The following is a 24440-nucleotide window of genomic DNA, read 5'->3' as shown; positions in this document are numbered from 1 at the left end:
CTGTCCTGCTGAGTGTCAATCAGTCGCTGTTGGCAGCAGCCATGGCTGCGTGCAAGGTGGCCAGCTTCCGGGGAGCCCTGCTGGGGGCACTGCTGGGAGACTGCCTCGGAGCCACGTTCGAGGGTCTCAACACGACTGTACGGAGTGTGTGCCAGTTCCTGGACCACCTGGACAAACGGAGCAAGGAGGGGAAGGGTGAGAGCCAGCCAGCACTGAGTCTGACTATAGTCCTATACACTCACTGTATACACATAGCATTCTGTTACACTGGCTGAGCATAGTGGGAGTGGGAGTTCATTGTAATACAGAAAGTACCCAACATTGGTGCTTTACTAGTTGTAATAGCAGCTAACATATCTATTTTAGCTCAAGATATTATCAATAACTGACTTCCCCCTTTTTATTGCTTAAAATAAAATTTTGTTATAAGACTAATAACTAGAAAAGCTACAATTTCTGGGGAAATTGTTTGAAGCGTTCTTGCCTCCACCAGTAGTCTACAACTGTGTGAGTGAGCGGAGTAACTGGTTGGAGTAATAAAATAAAACCAAATAGGTGAGAGCACACAAAATGAGGAAATACTACCCACTCTGAAGTCAAATGATCTGTAAAAAATCAAAATAGACAAAACATAGAGTAGTATAGCCTGATATAATGTTTAAAAATAGGTGTCCAATACACTCACATAGACAGAGTCACTTATTAGCTGGCTCAAACTTGGTGCCTTGAATACGTAAAGCTGGACCTTTCCTGGGAACTTCTTTTCTCCTTTGAGTATTAAATCCTCCAAGACGCAAACTTTTTCGAGGTAAAAACACTTTTATTCTTCCATTAACAAAGTAAATAAAAACAAAGGTAGATAAAAGTCCCAAATAAAATAATCTCTTTAAAACACTTAACGCGTTTCGGCTGTTAGCCTTCATCCGAAGTGATATCCATATCCAAGGCATCTCTTTTTAAGTGGTTGAAGTTTGCGCCCTTTTCCCTCTCCTTGCCGTTTCTGTCCTTCCGGTTCTGGCGTCTGGACGGTTCATGCGTCATTACGTCCCGACGTCGGACGTCACTTCCGGTCACATGTTTGTAGTCCGGATATGCGGACGCACGGAGGGGCAAAGTCTTTACGTCTTAATAGATTAATATTAACAAAATTGCATTATCCCGTATTTCTCTTTTATTTTTCCGGTTAAATATGAGAAACGCCCTATACTGTATGAGTAAGCCTTTTGCCTAATTTTGGTACATAGATCATGCCTCTGCAGTCCCACTGCTCAATTCTCTGCCATTTAGAAGTTAAATCACTTTGTTTATACAGCCCTAGTTACAGCTCCCTGCATAAGACTTGTACAGCCTTCCTAAACACTTCCTGAAAAGGAATCTAGATATTTTATGTTCATGTATTGCACAGTCTGTTTAATCTAGAATTTATGTCCTGATATGTTAATAGTCTTCTAGAGCTTGTGTGTTCTATAGCCTCCTGTGTGTGATTAAAGGTCAATTTGCAGACAGGGCATACAAACTGCTAAAGCAAGTTAACATCTGATTGAAAATGAAACTGTTTTTTTTTCATGGAGGCTGCGAGGTGTGGCTAGGGCTCCATAACAGAAACAAAAGTGATTGAACTCCTAAATGGCAGAAAATTGAACAGTGAGAATGCAGGGTCATGAGTTAGACAACCAAACTGCTTCATTAAGGACAGAGGAAATTGTACAAGTTCTGATCAAAACAAAACCTAGAATTTGAGCTATATGTCTGTTCATCCATAATTTACCTTTTTTCATATTAAGTAATACCCACAACAAATATCAATGTTGTCTTTTTTGTGGATTTTAATCTACTACTTTTTTTTTAACCCCTAAGGGAAACACATGACACGTGTGACATGTCATGATTCCCTTTTATTCCAGAAGTTTGGTCCTTAAGGGGTTAATGTTATTGATGTCTATGGGCATTATTTTCTGTTATTCACACTTGTCATTCCTCACCATGTGTGAGCAGACAACTGCAGATATTCTTCATTTATTGCCTTGTCTCATGATTTCATTGGATTGTGTTGAAATTGAATGTTATCCTTTTTTATTTAGATGGTGAACTAAGGTAGGAAAGGCAAAAACATAACTATTCCTTTTCTTTTTTTTTTTTTTAGATCCTCTGATGTACACAGATGACACTGCTATGGCAAGATCGATCATTCAGTCAGTACTGGCCAACAAACAATTTGATACAAACGATCTCGCTGAAAGGTACAATTTATCTGCTTGCAATACAGTGATGGATGGTTCACTGCACTGGCACACTGTGAACCATCTGTCTATGTGCCAAGACCAGAGATTACGTGTAGGTATAATTGTCATGGTGTGTGTGTGTGTGTGTTTTTTTTTTTTCCTTTCCTCTCTGATCTAAACTAGATTAGCCTCCCACACAGTTTAAAAAATACACATATATATATATATATTTACCGTATATACTCGAGTATAAGCCGACCCGAATATAAGCCGAGGCCCCTAATTTTACCCCAACAAACTGGGAAAACTTATTGACTCGAGTATAAGACTAGGGTGGGAAATGCAGCAGCTATTGGTAAATTTCTAAATAAAATTAGATCCTAAAAAAATTATATTAATTGAACATTTATTTACAGTGTGTGTATATAATGAATGCAGTGTGTGTGTATGAATGCAGTGTGAGTGCAGTGTGTGTGTATGAGTGCATTGTGTGTGTATATATTAATTGAATATTTATTTACAGTGTGTGTATATAATGAGTGCAGTGCGTGTCTGAGTGCAGTGCGTGTCTGAGTGCAGTGCGTGTCTGAGTGCAGTGCGTGTCTGAGTGCAGTGCGTGTCTGAGTGCAGTGCGTGTCTGAGTGCAGTGCGTGTCTGAGTGCAGTGCGTGTCTGAGTGCAGTGCGTGTCTGAGTGCAGTGCGTGTCTGAGTGCAGTGCGTGTCTGAGTGCAGTGCGTGTCTGAGTGCAGTGCGTGTCTGAGTGCAGTGCGTGTCTGAGTGCAGTGCGTGTCTGAGTGCAGTGCGTGCGTATATGAATGAAGTGTGTGTGTGTGTGATGCAGTGTGTGTATGTGTTGGTGGGGGTGGGCATTTTGATTGTTCTATTATTAATTTTATTCATTATTATTTATTTTTAAATATTATTATTATTTTTTTTATTATAATTTTTTTCGTCCCCCCTCCCTGCTTGCTAGCTGGCCAGGGAGGGGGGCTCTTACTCCCTGGTGGTCCAGCATTGGTGGTTCAGTGGGGGGAGAGGGGGGCTGCAGAGAGCGTTACTTACCTGTCCTGCAGCTCCTGTCAGCTCTCTCCTCTTCCGCGCGGTCTGTGCAGCTCCCTCTGTCAGCTCCCAGTGTAAGTCTCGCGAGAGCCGCGGCTCTCGCGAGACTTACACTGGGAGCTGACCGAGGTGCTGAACGGACGGCGCGGAGGAGGAGAGAGCTGACAGGAGCTGCAGGAAAGGTAAGTACAGCTCTCTGCAGCCCCCACAGCCCCCAGTCTGTATTATGGCAATGCAAATTGCCATATTACAGACTATTGACTCGAGTATAAGCCGAGTTGGGGTTTTTCAGCACAAAAAATGTGCTGAAAAACTCGGCTTATACTCGAGTATATACGGTATATATATATATATATATATATAAAAAATAACGATAATTTAGGCACTCACCCTTAAAAAACTTTCAGTTGTCTTGCCTTAGGTGCTACCAGCGTCTGAGATATGTAGTCAAAGGTGAAATAGGAGCACTCAAAAGGACTTTTTCGATGAATTTAATGTGGTAGAAAAAGTTTACAACCAAGTGTAACGCATATCAATCGATGTTTCGACCCCTAAGGGTCTTTTTCAAGATCTTGAAAAAGACCCTTAGGGGTCGAAACGTCGATTGATATGCGTTACACTTGGTTGTAAACTTTTTCTACCACATTAAATTCATCGAAAAAGTCCTTTTGAGTGCTCCTATTTCACCTTTGACTATATATATATATATATATATATATATATACACACACTTCACATTGGGTAGCAATATTTATAAATAAATGGAAAAAATATGTTCCTTAAATGGGACATGAGTGATAAAAATATACCCAGGAGAGATGTGGGGCAAGGAGAGGGGATAGGGCGGACAATGGGGACCGGACCACAAGTCCACTCTCTTAACCCCAATGGCTAACTCACCATGCCTTAACAGGTTTGGGACAGAATGATTACCAAGAAAAACTTTACATACGAGCTACAATAAAACCCTTTTACACACGAGAAACAAGGGACATAAATTAATTATATACCTGAATAATTATGAGGAACACCAACATGACTTTGAGCATACACTACTGTTACTGATGACGTAAAAAATATATAGGATTGTGTACTGTTGCGATGTATAGTACTGTTTTTTTGTTTTTTACTGTAACTTCTACACTGATGTAATGCAATGTTGACAACTTTGTATTACTGTAATACTGAAATCTGATGTGATATGCACAAAAAAGAAAAAAAAAAACAATAAAAAGAAAATATATATAAAAAAAGAAAAAATATACCCAGGAGTTACTTTAATCCAAACTATATTGCCATTCACAGCCCTTACAAACTCTGTTAAAGGGTTACTTAAAGCATCATATCTACTATAGCCCACTTTGGTGGTTATAATATCAGGAATACCCTGGCCTACTTCTCCGGTAATGGTAAAAAACATTTAGCATTGGTATGCCCACTTACCTGGGTCCACACAGAGCTCTGAGGCTCCTTTCTGTGTTGGTGACATGCTTCCATCTGCTGCAAATGCGGGAAGCCGATCCAGTGCCATTCATTGACTGTTCAGCTGACTGTTCTCCGCCAATACTTAAACATACACAAACGCAGATACCACACACTGGCACACAGATACACACACACACACTTAAACGTACAAACTCAGATACCACACACAAATACACATTGGCAGATACATACACACACACACTGGCACAAAGATACACACATTGACCGATACATTGACACACAGATACACAAACCCCTAGGCACATAGTGTGACAAACGCTCCTTCCCATGAACGTTTGCCACAGACTCCTGGAGGAGTGTGAAAGCTGATCTCCTGCTCACCTACTGGTCCATGTCTGAAACACCGTTTGGGAGTTACCCTGCCCAGCCGCCATTAGCAGCCTTCCCTGGGTGCCGCTGGTTTGGCACTTTCCCTTCTCACGAATGGAACTGGATGCTAGCTACCTGGCGGCCGTTCGCATGAACAAACCCATCGATACTTAGCCGCGATCGCTATGGAACTACTTTCGGCATGAGGACTTCGTGGGTTCCTGGTCATCTCAGCGGTACTTAGCCACGAATGTTATGGAACTGTTTTCGGTATGAGGTGACCTACAACTTGGTCCAGGGTTTTGAACCATCGCCAGGAGAGCGCTTTTTGGAGGGAAGGTGCCTGAGACTAAGGGGAACAAACACTACCTGAGAGCCAGACAGAACACCCTGTATTTCAAACGCAGGAGCTCCCGAAAGTTGACCGACAAAAGCACCAACCGCCCTGGAACTATTTTAGGCATAGCACCATGTATGTGGCCGGTCAGAACTTTAACTTTAATTATCTCCCAGGCCCAGAGATTCCTGGGAGCGGCTTGTGTTGAATACAATGGAGACCCCATGCTGGGATCTGTGCGTGAAAGACAGAGTTTGGCTCATTAAAATAAATTGTACTCAAAGAACTATGTGTTGTCTAGTACTGTGAGGGGAAAGGGTTAATCATTGCTCAGCACGATGTTCCAGCTCGTGGAGAATTCAGCGGGGAAAGTCCTTGTAAGGACTACAGCACCCAGGACTGTGTGTCATCCAGTGCCTGGGAGGAGATGGAGCTAGTCCCCTAACCTGTTCTAGGATGGAGAGGCTCCAGGAGGACCCCAGTTAAGCCACGCCGACTGGGGCAGAAACACTGAGGTTTTCCCCGGTTCCAGCTAGGAAGCGGTCCTTGGCGAAGGTACCCAGTCACGGTACAGGTAGCTCCGCTACAACACAGATATACACAGACCCATAGATACACACACACACACACACACACACACACACTCATACACTGGCACAGACCCGACACACACACACACACACACACACTGACTTACAGATACGCTGACACAAACTGGCACAGACACGACACACAAATGCACACACTGTGACACAGATACACACACACTCGGATGCACACAGCGACATATATATCTATACACACACACAGGTCATAATGTTTATATTTGCAGCCACCCTCCTGTTAACTTATCTTTTGTCTGCAAGAGGGTGGCTTGCTTAGAGTGCTGCTAGCTGAGGTTGGTGTGTGTGGAGTCTGCAGCAGCTCCATTCCCGATGCTGCTTCTCTCTATCCGCTGCTGCGCTCTCTGTATCTGGGAGGAAGTGACAGGCTGTCACTTCTTCCCAGCATCCAATAATACTACAGTTGCCCGGTCGCCCTCTTAAAGGGCCGTTGTGCCTGACCAGGCCCCTGTTCACCAATAACCATCCGGTAGCCCTAAGTGCAAGGAACACCAATTGTGAAATGCTTCCTTAGACAAATGAGTCTAGTACATTTACAAAAAATGGGTGTGGTATACATTTTGAACCCCTATAGCAAGTAATTTTTTGTTACCTGATGAAGTGGCTGTCATGTGATGTCATAACATGGGATCTGCAGAAAAAGGGTTTAGTGAATCTGAGAAAAGTTTTGTGATGTTAGTAACACAGGGCTTGACAAATTTGTATGGAATCTAGGAGCCATCTAAAAAAGTTAGGAGCCAGTTGTTTGTTTATTTTTAATGGACACTATAGTCACTAGAACCACTACAGATTACAATATAGTTGTTCTGGTGCCTATAGCCTGTCCTTGTAGTCTTTTTCAGAGAAAATGCAGTGTTTACATCACTTCCTACTAAGACCTCTAGAATTGAGAGGTGCTGTACAAGTATGGTAGTCATTTATATCCTGTTTCTTGCCTCTTACTATATCACAATCTATTCTATCCTTGTTCTTTATAAAGTCTGCATCAAAACTTAAAACCCAAATGTCTTGCCTTCTTTTATAGAAAATGTATCTACTTCTTCTGTATGTCTATTTAGACAGTGTCTTTGTTTTGCAACCTGAAATGTTTTACATAATTTTCCAGGTTTACTGAAGAGTACAAGAATGATCCTGACCGTGGATATGGCATGGCAGTGGTACATGTGTTTGAAAAGATTGATAGTGGCGAGTATAACAATGTGTTTATTCCTGCCAAGGAGCAGTTTGATGGCAGAGGGTCATACGGTAATGGAGCAGCCATGCGAGTGGTAGGAATCCCACTGGCCTACCCCAGCATTCAGGATACCATAAAGGTTTGTCTAAAAAAAAAAACAAAACAAAAAATAAACCCCACATGTTTAGAGTTATGCTTCTGAATACAACTTTGTGTTTGTAAGTAAGTACCATAATATGGTGTTCTAATTTCTAATCTGTGATAATTAAGAAAATAACTAGTTATACCACCCAATGAGACCAATTCCAGCACTTGAGGTAAGCATCTATATATTATAAAGGAACTGGATTGGCTGAGAGTTCTCAAAACACATTTTAAAGGAAGAGTTGTTGCAGAAATGGACTTTCACTTTTTTTCTTATGAGGCGGCTAGAATGAAGCCTGCCAAAAGTGCGCGTCAGAGACAGGCGGCGAGGGAGGGTGCTGTGATCTTACTCTGCTCCCTCGAATGCCCTTCAGTGATGCCAGGATATGACGTCACTCCGGCCCCATCACTACCAGCGAGTGAACATTGCAAGAAGATGACCGTCTCAGAGAAGCCACGCTGGACTCCAGGGAAAGCATCCACTCCAGCAAAATAACAATAATTTGAGTGTGTGTCAGTCAGAGAGTGTATGTCTGTCTATGAGTGTGTGTGTTTAGGTGACAGACCCCCCCTCCGATCGCATGGGAAAGGCGTTTTTATTCACCTTTTTTCCCACACCATGCTGGTCTCGCATCTGCTGCCTCCTCCTCCATGGCTGATATAATCAGCCTTGATGATCTCAGCTTTTCCGATGCTTTCCGATAGGAAAACATTGTGAGGCAAAGCACTGCGGAAGTCTGCATTTCCTCATATGCATTGAGTCCATGCATGTCTAAAGCCAATGTTCAGCGCGTCCATGCAGTGCATAGATTAGGAAGCACCTCTAGTGGCCATCTGAGTGACTGTGTCTAGATGTTTTACTAGGCAGCAATATAAACACTGCCTTTTCTCTGAGAGGGCTGGGTTTACATTGAAATGTCTGAAGGAACAGGCAATAGACACCAGAACCACTACATTAAGCTGTAGTGATTCTTGTGACTAGAGAGTCCTATTAGAGAGTCCCGAGATTCAAAGCAAATTTGTCTAGCCCTAGCATAATTATGGGTGGTGCATCAACATTGTAATGTTTCTTTAACCCCTTAAGAACCGGACTGTTTTTGCGATGTTGTACATTTGCGACCAGGCATCTTTTTACACTTTTGTGGTGTTTGTGTTTAGCTGTAATTTTCCGCTCTCTCATTTACTGTTCCTATACAAATTATATATTGTTTTTTTCAGGACAAAAGGGGCTTTCTTTACATACCATTATTTATATAATCTCATGTAATTTAATTTTAAAAAAAATGAAAAAATATGTTGAAAAATTGAAAGAAATACATGTTTTTTGACTTTTATGTGAAAAATCTTTTACTCATCTACAAAAGCGAATAAAAAAAACAAAAAACTGCTAAATAGATTGAAAATGTTGTCCTGAGTTTAAAAATACCCAGTGTTTACATGCTTTTTGCTATTTTTTTGCATGTTATAGGGCTATAAGTACAAGTAGGATATTGCGGTTTCAAAACATAAATTTTTAAAATGTATCAATAGTGACATTGTAACACTATTATCTGTCATAAATCTCTGAATAACACCCCACATGTACATATTTTTTTAAAGTAGACAACCCAGGGTATTCAATATGGGGTATGTCCAGACTTTTTTAGTAGCCACTTAGTCGCAAACACTGGCCAAAGTTAGCGTTCATATTTGTTTGTGTGTGAAAAAAGTAAAACTACATTGAACACTAATTTTGGCCAGTGTTTGTGACTAAGTGGTGACTAAAAAAGACTGGACATACAACCCAAGGTATTGTAAATGGGGTCTTCTTTTGCAAATGGTATGCCATCATGGGGGTAATTCTCATTCCTGGGCTACCATACGCTTTCAAAGGCAACGTAACCAACCTGGCCATTTTCAATGTAAAAATATTTGACCCTATAACTTTCAAAACGCTATAAAACCTGTACATGGGGGGTACTGTTATACTCAGGAGACTTTGCTGAACACAAATATTAGTGTTTCAAAACTGGAAAATGTATCACAACAATTATATCATCAGTAAAAGTGCTGTTTGTGTGTGAAAAATGCAAAAAAAGTCACTTTCACTGACAATATCATCGCTGTGATATGTTTTACTGTTTTGAATCACTAATATTTGTATTCAGCAAAGTCTCCCGAGTAAAACAGTAACCCCCATGAACAGGTTTTAGGGTGTCGTAGAACGTTACAGGGTAAAATACAGTGCTAGCAAATTAAATTCTCTGGACTTTCGACCTGGGTTTGCAGGCAGGTCCCTCAAATTGCAATCAATAAAATTACTTAATTATGTAAAAATATTACATAAATACACACATAGAATTTTAATATATATGCATATTTATATATTTGAAGTCTACATGTATATTTATATAATTATTGATGTAATTTTGCATATGGACATATATATATTTCGTATTCTATTTATTTATTGATATATACATAGATATATATACAATTTCATTCTAAGTGTATTTTGATATAAATATATATTAATATCAAAATACAGTTAGAATAAAATTTCATATAGATATATAATTATTTTTTTATTTTTATTATTATTTTTACATTTTTTAATTTAAATTGCTTATTATTTGTATTTTATACAATATATATGATATATATACGTGTGTAATTTAATTATAAGTATATTTTTATATTAATATATGCATATATTATTTTAAAAATACACTTAGCATGACATTATATATATATATATATATATATGATATATAGACATATATTATATAGTTATAATATATGTCTATATATCATATATATATATACACATATATAATTTTTTTTTTTTTTATTAACATTAACTTTATTTATTTTCTTATGATTTTACACTAGCAGGGAGACTGCCTGTCAGCGCAGGCAGACACATGGACACCTATTGTGACCATGTGATCGCTCTGTTGAGCAATCACAGGACCCCAGGGGTCCTAATCCGCCATGGGGAGACTGTCTGGGCTGCAGACAGTCTCCCCACACCGGGAGCACCGCCGATCGCCGCCGGGGGAACGACGGCGATCGGGTAAGCAACTAAGACCGTTAGGACGGTTCAGGACCGTCACCGGTCGGCAATGCGGCCGTCCTCGGTCCTTAAGGGGTTAAACAATAACATGTTATGCTGCCCATTTCACTTACTGTTCCTATATGTCAAACACATTTTGTGTAAATTGTCTTGTCTACCTATTGTACAGGTAAGCACTATATAAATAATAATTTCTATATAATATAAAATAGTACATCTATAAAAACTTTAGACATACTGATCAGCCACAATATTAAAACCACCTGACTAATATCGTATAGGTCCCCCTTGAGCTGACAAAACTGCTCCGATGCGTTGAAGCATGGACTCCATAAGACCTTTGAACATATCCTGTGGTATCGGGTACCAAGACATTGGCAGCAGACCCTTTAAGATGTTTAAGGTGGCGCCTCCATGGATCACATTTGTTGTTACACTACAATCCTGCTCAATTGGATTGAGATCTGTGGATCTGGAGGCCAAGGCAACACTTTAAACTCTTTGTCATGTTCGTCAACTATTACTGAACAATTTTTGTAGTGTGGTAAGGTGCATTATTATTGGCTAATGCTATTAGAGAACACCATTGTCATGAAGGTATGTACGTGGTCTGCAACAATGTCAAAGTAATAACCACTTGAATGCAAGGACCCAAGGTTTCCCAGCAGAGCATTACCCAGAGCATAACACTGCCTCTGCCGGCCTGCCTTCTTCCATTAGTGCATCCTGCTGCCATCTCTTTCCCGCGTAAGCAATGCACACGCACCTGGCCATCCACCTGTTCTAAAAGAAAATGATTCATCAGACAAGGCAACCTTCTTCCATTGCTATATGGTCCAGTTCTGATGCTCACATTCCCATTGAAGGTGCTTTCGGACAAGGGTCAAGGGTCCTCATGGGCCCTCTGACTGGTCTATTGCTATGCAGCAAACTACGATGCATTGTGTGTTCTGACACCTTTTATAATGAACAGGATTACGTTTTTCTGCAAATTGAGCTACAGTAGCTCTTCTCTGTGATAGGACCAGACAGGATAGGTTTTGCTCCCAACGTGCATCATTGAGCCTTGGGTGCCCATGACCTTGATGCTCGTCCACCGGTTGACCTTCCTACGTACTAACCACTGGGAACACCTCACAAGACTTGCTATTTCAGGTGTTGCTCTGACCCAGTCGTCTAGCCATCACTATTTGGCCTTTGTCAAAGTCACTCAGATCTTTTAGCTTGCCAATTTTTCCTGCTTGCAATACATGAAATTCAAGAACGGATTGTTTACTTGTACTTCTAATATATCCCCCCTTGACACATGCCATTGCAATTATATAATTCTTGTTATTCACTTCACCTGTTAGTATTTTTAATGTTGTGGCTGTTGAGTCTGTATCATGAACTAATTTTGTGTATATTTTTTTTTTTTTTGTCTTTCTACAAGCAGTATGCTAAACTCAGTGGCCAGCTGACTCATGCCTCATCTCTGGGCTACAATGGAGGCATCTTACAGGCCCTAGCTGTGCATTATGCGTTGCAGGGGGAGCAGAGTAAGGACACTTTTCTGCAGCATCTTCTGGATCACATGCAGGAGGTAGAATCAGATGAAAAATCCTGTTCTGATGCCAGAGCGTGAGTACATTTGTTATCAGTATTAATTCACATATGGGCTGAAAATAGATTTTAAACAAAAATGAAACCCAAGGGATTAACAATGTCCCAGAGAACCAACCATTCCCCAGTTTAACCCTTTAAATCCGGAGGGCGTACTATTACGCCCTGCAGGAGCCGGCTCTAAACGCCGGCGGGCGTAATAGTACGCCCTCGCTATAATGGCCGCCCACGTGGGCGGCGCTAATCTCCCGCTGCAGAACACGGTCGGGGGGGAAGCCTGGCCCCCCCGGGCAACCCCCCCCTGTGGCCGGTGACCGCGATCTGCAGTCTCTGATTGCAGTGACAGGCTGTCACTGCGATCAGTATTTTCCGTGTGTCAGCCGATTTTCAAGTCGGCTGACACACGTGGCCGGCGGCTTTCTGCTGTGCAGATCGTGGTCAGGGGACTTACCTGGCCCCCCAGGCAGTCCCCCTGGGGTCAGTGACCGCGATCTGCACTTTCTAAACTCAGAGCGCTCTGATCGCAGTGACAGCCTGTCACTGCGATCAGTGTTACATGTGTCAGCCTAATGGCTGATACATGTAACAGGCGCCATGATCCCCCTGTAGATTGGTAGGGGGAGTGCTTGTACCACCCAGGCACTCCCCCCTGTGGTCAATTACCCAATCTGCAGGAGGTGATCACAGTGACAGCCAGTCACTGTGATCACTATTACTATGTGTCAGCCAATGACCTCAGATCACTGGCTGACACATTGTCTCTGCCCCTCTCCTCACCTCACTTCGATCTGAGAGAGATAGGCAGAGACATCGTTGTTTTACAGCTTCTGTAAAAAGGAAAAAAAAGTTTTTTTATTACTTTATAAAAGTTTTAAAATGTTTATTTTATTTAACCCTTTCAGTGCTGATCACAGCATATTACTGTAATCAACCTGATTAGGGCATTTAGTACTTTTGTACTATATTTATTAATTTTTTGGGGGTAAAAAAAAATAATTTCTCATTTTTTTTTACCCTTTGTGTCAGCTGCAGCAACCCAAATCTCCATTACCCTTTCCCCGCTGCCGTGATCACTGTACTGTACAGTATATCTACTGTACGGTACTATATCTGTGATCAGAGGGCTCTCTGATCAGGCTGACTTTTTTTTTTTTTAGGATTATTTTTTTCAAAACTTAAAAATAACCCTTTCAGTACTGATCGCAGCTGCCTATACTGTATTCAGTACATTTATTTTATTTTTGAGGGTTGGTAGTGCGTGTTAGGCAGGTAATTAATTAACCCCTTAGTTAGCCCCTTTCACCTAATTAATTTCCCCCCCTAGAATGGCACGTCGCTACTCAGCCGAGGACGCGTATGCCATTCTGGCAGGCAGTGATAGTGACACTCTGCAAGACAGTGACACTATCACTGCCTCTGACATTGAGCCTCTGAGTGAGACCTCAAGTGATGGTGCCCCACCACCACTCACAAGAGGACGCTCAGAATTCCCAATGCCAGAGGGAGACTGGGTGCCTTCAAACATGATGGCACCAGAAATACCGCCATTCACTGTTACACCTGGCATCACTGTAACAGTGGACGACTGCGAGCCAATTCGTTTTTTTGAGCTCTTTATGTCTGATGATGTATTTGAGCTCATGGCTCAGCAAACAAATTTGTTTGCTATGCAGTATCTCTCTTCACATCCGTGGGCCCATCATAATCGCAGCAATATGTGGAGACCCACGGATGTCGCAGAGATGAAGCGGTTTTGGGCTTTAACCCTAGTGATGGGTATAGTTAAAAAGCCCAGTATCAGGTCCTACTGGAGCAAGCAACGCATCCTGGCTACCCCTCTTTTCCCTGCGGTTATGCAGAGGGATTGCTATCTGCGACTGCTGCGATTCCTTCATTTTAATGACAACTCACTGTGTCCCCCTAGAAATGACCCACTGTTTGACAGGCTCTATAAAATTCGGCCCTTTATCCAACTCCTGTCAGACAGATTTTCTGAAAATTATATCCCCGATAAAGATATTTCAATTGACGAGTCCCCTATGAAATTCAAAGGTCGACTGCTATTTAAGCAATATATTCCCTCTAAGCGGTCCCGATATGGCGTTAAATTTTATAAATTATGCGAATCTTGTACTGGTTACGCATGGGCGTTTCGCATTTACCAGGGGAAGGATAGCCATCTTGACCCACCAGGATGCCCTGATTCTGTGGGTACAAGTGGAAAGATTGTTTGGGATCTAATCCTTCCCTTGTTAAATAAGGGATATAGGCTATGGGTTGACAATTATTATACCAGTGTACCGTTATTTAAAAATTTATATTACTTTGAAACCCTAGCCTGTGGCACAGTGAGGAAGAATCGCAGGGGTTTCCCCCAAACTCTGGCAAGAGGCAGAAGTAGTAGAGGTTCCTCTTCAGCCCTCCGCCAGGATGAGTTACTTGCCCTTCGTTTCACAGATAGGAAGGATGTATACATGCTGTCTACAATGCACGACGAAAGTACAGTGCCAGTGTCTGTGAGAGGTAGCACTGAGCGTCTGGAAAAGCCGAAGTGCATTGTAGACTACAGCAAGTTTATGGGGGGGAGTAGACTTGGCTGCCAATGCATACAGCCCTATCTAGTGAACCGGAAATCTAGGACCTGGTACAAGAAAATTGCAATCTACGTGACCCAGATTGCAATTTTCAATGCCTTTGTCCTCTATAAAAAAGAGGTCATAGGTAAGCCCTGCCCTTTCCTAGACTTCACTCAGCCTTTTGTCCCATTTATTATTTACCCAGCCCCCCAATCCCACTTTGGGATCAGAAGATCTCCAAAGACTTTGTGGCAAACACTTCCCTTTCCGAATCCCTGCCACCGCCAGTAAAAGAAATTCCCCCAAAAAGTGCCGTGTTTGCTACAAGAAAGGAGTCCGATAGGACTCTATTATTGCCCAACCTGCCCATCTCAACCCGGCCTCTGCCTAACAGACTGTTTCAAAGTCTACCATACAGAGCTGAACTTCTAAATCACTCTGTATGGAAGTTTGGCAGCTTGTTTGCTTGATTTCCCTGGATTACTGACCTCGGCTTGTCCTTACTACGCTTTGTTAGCTGCCTGTACCGACCCATTGGCTTGCTTTACCGACTACTCTAACTTCTGGATTCCCCTGACCTTGCCCTGTCCCTTTTTACGCTAGCCATTCTAAAGTGGCTACACCAAACAACTCAAAATACTACAATTGTAGTATTTGAAATGTGCCTTCACAAAAAAAAAGCAAAAAACTAATCACAGGGTTAATGCTGCGATTAGCACTGAAAGGGTTTTTTCTTAACTTCTCAGCTTTTCACACAGTAACTCTCTATGTGAGATCAAAAATCTCTCTGCCTCTCTCTGCCTCCAAATCAAAGTGTATGTGGGGGTACTGTTCTATTCCTTTGATATAATAAAAACCTTGAAACATTGTACATGTGTTCTATTCAGAAGACCGTGTTAAATCAAAATACTGAGGTTTTAGTGCACTAACGAATACCAGGATTATGACATTTCTAGTGAAAATCCAATTTATGTGATTAAAAAGACAACTAAAAGTAGATCTCGCTGCATGGGCCCAGCATTTCTGTTAAAATGGCTAGACCAAACATCTCAAGGTCTGCATTTTGTTGTACTCTGGGGTTGCCTACTTTTGAAAATGGTATGCCATAACGGTGGAAATGTTATTACCCAGGCTACCATGCTCTCTGAATAGCCACATAGGCCCAGAATATCACTTTGCCAAATTTCCAACTTTGAAATCTAATATTTTGTCCCCGTGACTACCACCCCAAAAACAGAAAATCTGGTACATGGGGGTACTGTTATATTCAGGAGACCATGTAAAAAAAAAAAAAAAATAGTGAGGCTTTGTTGCAATAACTCATACCAGGAATAGGAAATGTCCTGTGAAAAGTGAGTTCATGTGTGGGAAAAAAGCACAAATAAATCTATTACCGCTATGTGGGCCCTTCATTTCTGATAAAGTGGTTAGACCAAACATCTTAAAATGCACCATTTGAAATACTCTGGGTTGCCTACTTTTGAAAATGGTATGCCATAATAGTGGAAATGTTATTACCCAGGCTGCCATGCTCTCTCAAAGGCAAGATAGGCCCAGAAAATCGTTTGCCAATTTTCAATGTTTAAAACCAAAAACGGACAGGCGTATATTTGACCCTGTAACTTTCCAAAACCCCATAAAACCGGCGTTTTTGAGACATCACTGAACAGAACTAGGAGTGTTTCAGGGCAGTAAACTATATACTAACAATAATATTATCAGTGAAAGTACAGATTTTATGTGAAAAATGCAACAACAAAAAAACACAAACACTCGGGGCGGAGCCAGCACCCGAGCGAGAGAGACGCAGCAGTAGCTCCGCTGTAACGGCTCATACAAACGCCAAAAATCAGTGTTAAAGGCAAAATCAACCGGCTACCCGACGCCCTACCAGTGCCTAACAACATGGGCAAGAAGGCAAAAAAGTATAAGACCGATCCGGGCTCGGGATCCAGAGATATAGGAGACTTTATGCGCACGGCCACGAGGCCTGACCTCGGCAAGATGGCGCCGACAGAGGCCTACACCTCATCTTCCTCAGAGGACGAGAACCCGACGGCATATTTACCTCCACCGAGAGTACCTGTCAAGCCAGGGGCACCCTCGGAACCCGGAGACTCAGCTCCCGCCACGAAAGCCGACATTAAGGCGTTAGCCAAAGAAATACAAGCGATGTTTCACGCCGATATGGTGCAAGTTAAGGAGGAGGTCTCGACACTTACAAGCTGGGTGGTAACGGTGGAAGAGGGTCTCAAGGGTGCAGGGGTCGCCCAAACTGCCACTGACGCAGCATTGGGAGCGCTGCAAAGGCATTGCAGTGCCCTATCCACTCAACTAGCCCACATGGAGGACAGGGCAAAAGCAAGGAATGTGCGCACCCGAGGTGTGCCAGAAACAGTCACCGACGCTGAACTACCACACTACTGCAGACTGCTTTTGGCTACGCTGCTGCTGCCCAAACAAATAAAGCAGATGGGCATAGATTCCGTTTTTCGGCTCCCCAAAGCACCCAAAGCGCCACAGGAGGCTCCCAGGGACGTACTTATTAAATTTAACCGGGAATCCGACCGGGGGGCACTCATGGGTGCCACCAAAGACGCTCGCACGGTCCCCTTTGAGGGAGCACACCTCACCTTTTTCAGGGACATATCCAGACACACCCTGACATGGAGGAGGTCACTGGGACAGATCACTCAACAATTACGGGAAAAATCCATCAAGTACAAGTGGGGGCAGCAACGGCTGATGGCAGAGAAAGACGGCAAGCAACACATTCTAACGCACAAGACAGAAGCAACGACCTTCCTCCGAGCCCTAGGCCTGCCGGTAACTGCGACCCCGGCGGACACCAGCCCCTCATGGACTGTAGCCACCATTAGCCCCATTCGTGCCTCGAGGAATCAGAGCACGATCAGACACTCTCCCTACCTGAAACCGACAACGCCTGCGGATAATGCTGCCACGCAAGGCTCTGTATTATGTTATATGTTTTATGCTTTACATTTTATGTTTTATGCTGCATGAGTTTTTCTGTTGCACTTAGTTCACATTGTACTATCTGGGACGGGCAACCTATACCCCCCCCCATCGCCTTCGACTCCATTATACATATGTACATATGTTACATGTACCTGGCTCCGTAAGCCGTTAACCAGACGCAAAGACCAGCCAATCACCCCCCCTCACCTTACTTTGCTTTAATTAATCATGCCCCTTCCTCATATAAGCGCACGGGCAACATCAGGGCACATTACACAACACTGCCCATTACTCCATGCCCACGCGCCTAAGCTCCACCAACCCCAGACATAGCTGTACGAGATGACAAGTAGGGAGCACAAGCTAATTTCCAGCTCCCTCCGACCCATGTTTGAGCTAACTGAATGCCTAGACAGGAGGAATCCACGCTAGACAATATTTTACATATAAAAATATGGGTGAATACTTTGCATGTGTTGCTGTTTATTGCTATCACTTGTATCATCTGCTGATTGTCATTAATGCACGCATTGTAACGCGATGTCCACAAATACCCGCAAAAATAAAGAATTAAAAAAAAACAAAAAAAAAACACAAACACTAACTTTGGCTAGGGTTTGTGCTCAAGTGGCTACTAAAAAGACCGGGCATACCCCATTTTGAATACCCTGGGATGTCTACTTTTTCAAATGGTATGCCATGATGGGGGTAAATTTCATTTTGTGGCCGCCATACGGTCTCAAAGGCAGCTTGGACACTGCAAACTAATCTGACAAATTTCAAGGTGAAAAAGCATAAATGGATAAGCCGTATATATGACCCTGTAACTCTCCAAAACCCCATAAAACCTATACATAGGCGGTATCTTGGCGCTCATGAGACATCACTGAACAGAACTAGGAGTGTTTCAGGGCAGTAAAGTATATACTAACAATAATATTATCAGTGAAAGTACAGTTTTTATATGAAAAATGCAAACAAAAAAATGAATGCTAAATTTGGCTAGGGTTTGTGTCCAAGTGGCTACTACAAAAGACTGGCCATACCCCATTTTGAATACCCTGGGATGTCTACTTTTTCAAATGGTATGCCATGATGGGGGTAATTTTCATTTCTGGGCTGCCATACGGTCTCAAAGGCAACCTAGGCCACTCAAAACAATCTGTCAAATTTCTATGTAGAAAATAAAATAATGGACAAGCCGTATATTTGACCCTGTAACTTTCCAAAACCCCATAAAACATATACATGGGGGGTATTGTTTTAATCGTGAGACATTTCTGAATACAAATATGTATGTTTTATTGCAGGAAAACCGAACAGTATTCTGACATTTAACAGTTAAATTGCCATGCTGCAATTGAAAAATAACAAGATTTCTTAATTTTTTTAGATTTTATTCATATAAAATAGTTCCATATATGAATGTTTGATATGAAATGAAAGCCGTTTCCCCTGAACAAAATGATATAGAAGTGTGGGTGCACTTAGAATGAAAGAGGTAAATTATTGTTGAACAGACATAGTAAAATTCTGTGGTTTGTTTACATTTTTTTTTTTTTATCACAACTTGTACATTTGGCTGCGGTCTTAAGGGATTAATTAATAGTGGAGCTTTTACTACTTGGTTTTGTTTACACATGACGCTTTTCCAGTCTTCTATGATTTATGATTCCTTTTCCAGTCTTCTATGATTATGTTCATTGTTGCCTACTGTATTTGTTGGGACGAGCATGCCCCGGTCACTATCCCTTATATTGGGTATAATTATATTGTGAAGTAATTGGTTGATGCTCTCAACCAATGAATGGTGTCAAAATGTGAATGGCATTTATATTTTGGGAACCCCAAGTTTGTATTGGGCTACTAAAATGGTTTGCCACACTGAACTGGGAGGCAGCATCATAACCATTACAATGGGCTGCGATGTTTATGGTCCATTGGGCATCGACATGTTTTAAAATTCTGGTGTTTGCTTGCAAATGTCTACATAACGCTGCTCATACCTTCCTATCCTCACTAATACACCTCTCTTTGCCGAAGAAATGTTTTTATTCTCTTTTCGTATTCGCACCTCTGATGCTTCAAAACTTCTTCTGCCTCTCCTGCATCAGTGCCATCCAATAAACCAACCTCTTACCATTTTACCTCACTCCCTTTAGAATGTAAGCTCATTTGAGCAGGGTCCTCAACACCCTCTGTTCCTGTGCATCCAACTTGTCTTGTTGCAAATACATGTCTGTTGGTTCACCTATTGTACAGCACTATGAAATTTGTTGGTGCTTTATACATAATAATTATGTCACCGATCTATCTCTCATCTTCTGCTCTCCCCTACCCCCCTTTTTTCTTCTTTCACAGGCTGGAGCTCGGAGAGTTCCCCTTCTGTAATAAATTAAAGAAAATTAAGGAGTTTTTAGAGAAAGGAAATGTGTCACAGGATAATGTGGTTGAAGAACTGGGTGAGTTTTAGGTTGTTTTCTAAGAGTATATTCCCTTGTTATGCATCCGGCAATGTGAAGGTTTACAGAAAAACTGAAACTAAATCTATCATAAGGTATAATTGGCATCCCAATATCTTGACAAACAAATTACACTGTAAATATGTTAATGTTAGCACAAAACATAAAATACATTCTCTTCTCCCAAAGGTAATGGAATTGCTGCCCTGGAGTCTGTCCCCACTGCTATCTATTCATTCCTGAGATGCATGGATCCTGTGGAGGAACTACCCCAAGAATATAACAACCTACAACGCACTATTGCCTTTTGCATCTCACTAGGAGGGGATACAGACACTATAGCTACCATGGCTGGGGCTATTGCTGGAGCATACTATGGGGAGGAACAGGTTCCACTCAGCTGGAAGCTCTGCAGTGAGGCATATCAAGATGCTGAATTGTGGGGAGAAAAGCTACATCAGCTGTACAGCACACGAATGCAGAGTTCAGGATCTTAAGTATAACGTTGTCACACTTTGGAGTGTTCATTCCTGCCTTTTGCAGAGTGGCGACTTGTCCAAATTCTACTATAGATTGCAGTGACTGCCGATTGTTAACAACACATCAGATGTATATGGGCCTTTGACAATAATACAGTAATGCTTTAAGTAAGTCATCACCATTTAAATGATATTTGTTTATGAATGAGCATTTATTGGGCTCCACAACAATAACAAAATGAAGACATTAACCTTGCTTGTAGAACCCCACTCTTGATGGCAATATCCCTGTGTTACACTTCTTTCAATTCAACTTCTCACACATTGGTCAGCTTAGCTATTTGGAGTAGTGTCTTGAGCAAAGTGTTGAAGTCTCCTGACCCTAATTTCTGTTTTTTTTTCCTGATTCAAATCAAGGTTTGATTTGCTCTGAAATTTGAGCTTTACAAGGCATTCCATTAAACTTCCTTAACCTCTTAAGGACACATGACATGTCATGATTCCCTTTTATTCCAGAAGTTTGGTCCCTAAGGGGTTAAAGGATCACTATAGGGTCAGGAACACAAACGTATTCCTGACCCTATAGTGTTAAAACCACCATCTAGCCCCCCTGGGCCCCTTATGCCTCCATAAAAATAATACAAATCTTACTATATTCAAGCCTGAAGCTGTAAATCTGCATTCTGTTAGACTCCGAAAAACAAGCAGTCTGCTGACATGTGGTAGCCTGATCCAATCACAATGCTTCCCCAAAGGATTGGCTGAGACTGACAAAGAGGCAGATCAGGGGCAAAGCCAGCACAAGCCAAACACAGCCCTGGCCAATCAGCATCTCCTCATAGAGATTAATTGAATCAATGAATCTCTATGAGGAAAGTTTAGTGCCTGCATGCAGAGGGAGGAGATACTGAATCACAGGATGTTGTGCACAGTGCTGCCCTGTGCCCTGCTGACAGCAGATCTGAGTTGATGGAGGCATATTATGTTCACTCTGAGTGACTGGTTCACTCTGAGTGACTGCAATTGGAGGTGTTCCTAGCTTTCAATGTAAACACTGTATTTTCTCAGAAAATACAGTGTTTGCATGAGAGAGGCTGGAGGGAGCTATAGTTCTCACCTGAACAACTTCATTAGGCTGAAGTTGTTCAGGTGACTTTTTAGTGTCCCTTTAATGTACAGTGGACCACCTTTTTATTTTAACTTTTTTAGTTTTACACAAAACATATCTGATGTTACATTTTGGTAACACCCTTTATGCCCAGTCCTCTCTCTGCTTGCGGCTCTGTCAACTTTATTTTACCATTTTTTTTTTTAAAGGAGATTAAGGGGTTGGTAGAATTAGGGTTCAGGCATTCTATCATTTACCAGCATGTTAAGGCAGGGATTTGATTGTTTTTTTTTTTATAAAGAAATTAAAATAATTTTAGAGTTTTATATGCTCATAACAATCACATTAAGTATATATTTCTCTTGAATTAAGAAAACTGGAACATTGTAGCCTTTTTCTAGTGGTAACAGTAAAACAAATGGCTGCATTCGCACTTTAGACTATGGGTAAAACGATGATCTTATGTTCTGTGCTGTTTCTGTCTAAAATATGATTTAATAAAAATTGACTGTTTTCAAACAAATGCTTGATTTTTTTCCTTTTTATATCTAGAAAATTACAGAAGTGAATTGAGTTCAAATGACCTTTCTGTGATGACTGTCTTTTTTAATTGGTATTGAGAACTAAAGACACCTCTAACTAAATGTACTAGCTGTCTATCATTAGATCTTTCTACACTATGGATACATTTCCAGTCTGCTTGATATGGGAGAGAGAACTTACTCTTGATAGGCCTAGTCTAAATATCTTTATCTGCCAGGCTTTATACCACTAATTCGCTATTAGTACTAGAAATTGCTATTTTTTTCAGGAGAAATAGAAAGGAGAAAATGCCTTGTAATGATTAATGTAACGGACCGTTTCACTTACAAGAGGATAAAACCCAGTTTGGGCGATATCCCCCTTTCCAGATGCACAGGCAGCTACTGCAAACACCGTTCTCCCGACTGGAACCACACGAACACTCCGAACTGGAACAGCTGAACAAGAAAAGCATACAATCCGCTTACACTCCTGGCAGTCAGCTTACAATCCAATTCCCCCCAAGAACGAGACGACACTTCATTTTGAGGGTTAAACAGGAACTCCCTGGCTGCTAGCTTGCAGCCCTTTTTATTAGGTGCTCCCATGAAGGGGAGGGACACACACAGTAACGTACATTAACCAATCACAAAATAGTTACATCCCACACATAGCCCTCCCCTCTACCTGTAAACTAATTATCTGTACACACAGGAAAATACAATTATCCTAGGTAGGGAAAATACAGTTTTTACACAACATTCATAACTCCCAAAATATACATCACATTCGCATAAAAATACATATTCACAATCAATCCATTCGGGGGAACAACATACTCAAAAATTGCATGAATCAGACCAGGGGTTCAAAAGTTAGTAAAAGTATCTTTTGGGCCCTGGCTTGCAGCATGGCACAATCTGGCTCAAACAGAAGTAAAACATCCCCCACAATGCATCCCGGCTTCCTCCCTTCTGCCCTGGAGATAATTGGAGAAGTAATCCAATTATCCAGGACTAGAGGCAGACTCCATTAACCACATGGTTGCAAAACGACATGAAACACTTTAGAATACATAAAGTCACATTTTACACATAACACACAGACATTTCACATATCCCAAAAGTCCCAATAGATCCACGGATGGCCCTTAAAGGCCCAGTAGCCGTAATATACATTATTACATGCCCAAATATAGTTTTTACAGTACAATATGTCCAGGGGCCATAGTCGCAGGGCAGGAGGCTAGCAACCAGGCTTCTCCAGTTCACAGTGGCGAAGTTGGTTTTGCCACAATTAATATAAAAAAAATGTTAATTTTGGCGGCAAATCTCAATTTAGTTTTAGTCATAGTCTTTTAAATTAAATCCATTTTAGTTTTAGTCAAATTTTTGTAATCTGTATTGGTTTAGTTTTAGTTGACTAAATCTCCAGTAGATTTTAGTTAACACAACTAAAATCTAATGGGTTTAGTTAAAGCCTCTATCTTTCTCTTTTGCCACTCTGTGGGTGTGTCTCTATAACCCAAGCCCCAGTCTACCTCTTTTGACCCTTCCACAGCCACTCTGTGGCCCCCAGCCCCTTCTGTGTCTCTTTCTCTTCATAGCCCCATTTTTGGGTCTCTTTCCCCCAGCCTCTCTATGCTGCTATGTGCCCCCCGCAACCCTTCCATGCATGTCAACTCCCTCACGTGTCTCATTACCCCAGCCTCCCATGTGCCTCAATTTCTCCCCCAGCCCCTCCACCTGTCTTATTCTCCCTCCCCCCGTCTTTCCATGCGTCTTATTCTCCCAGTCCCTTCCTGCGACTTATTTTTCTTTTTTTTGTTAATCTTTTTATTTGGAGTTTGTCAAGATATTGGAGCAAATTTTGGGCGCGCAGGCCCATCTCAATATAATCATATAAAACAGTAGTAACATAAACACAGTGCAAATACGTAAGCTGGGCTTATTAGTATACAATCATTAGTACCATTCAGTATCAGTTTACAGCTGGTGATAGTAAACAAAGATCGTATGCGTTTCATACAAGTTGGAGCTGTGTGTAAATATTGTGTGAATCCGTACAGACACATACATCCATTAGTATTCATAAGACCGTGGTCGTGGTAGGATGTGTAAAGCTTTGAAGAGCGTAATTACAGATGCTATACTCGTATCCATTATAAGTGTCCTATGATGGGTGTGGCAGGTAGTGTGTGGGGTTGTGTGGTGCTTCCTTCGGGGTAGCGTGTGTGTGTCGTGGTTTGACCCCAGTGGTGCACGAAACTGGTGGTGGTGGGGG

General features: G+C 41.7%; 1 protein-coding gene across 1 annotated transcript; it reads left to right on the top strand.

Annotated features, from left to right (window-relative positions):
- ADPRS (ADP-ribosylserine hydrolase) lies at positions 1-21678 on the top strand. Its single transcript, XM_063454710.1, has 6 exons — positions 1-195; positions 2144-2240; positions 7162-7369; positions 11865-12049; positions 19948-20048; positions 20238-21678. The coding sequence occupies exons 1-6, from the start codon at positions 42-44 to the stop codon at positions 20543-20545; spliced, it is 1053 nt and encodes a 350-aa protein (XP_063310780.1). The 5' UTR covers positions 1-41; the 3' UTR covers positions 20546-21678.
- Positions 21679-24440: the final 2762 nt, after the last annotated feature.

The sequence above is a fragment of the Pelobates fuscus genome, chromosome 1 (assembly GCF_036172605.1).
Source record: "Pelobates fuscus isolate aPelFus1 chromosome 1, aPelFus1.pri, whole genome shotgun sequence".
Lineage (NCBI taxonomy): Eukaryota > Metazoa > Chordata > Amphibia > Anura > Pelobatidae > Pelobates > Pelobates fuscus.
Note: the sequence above shows the minus strand (reverse complement) of the source record. Positions and strands in the feature narration are given on the sequence as shown.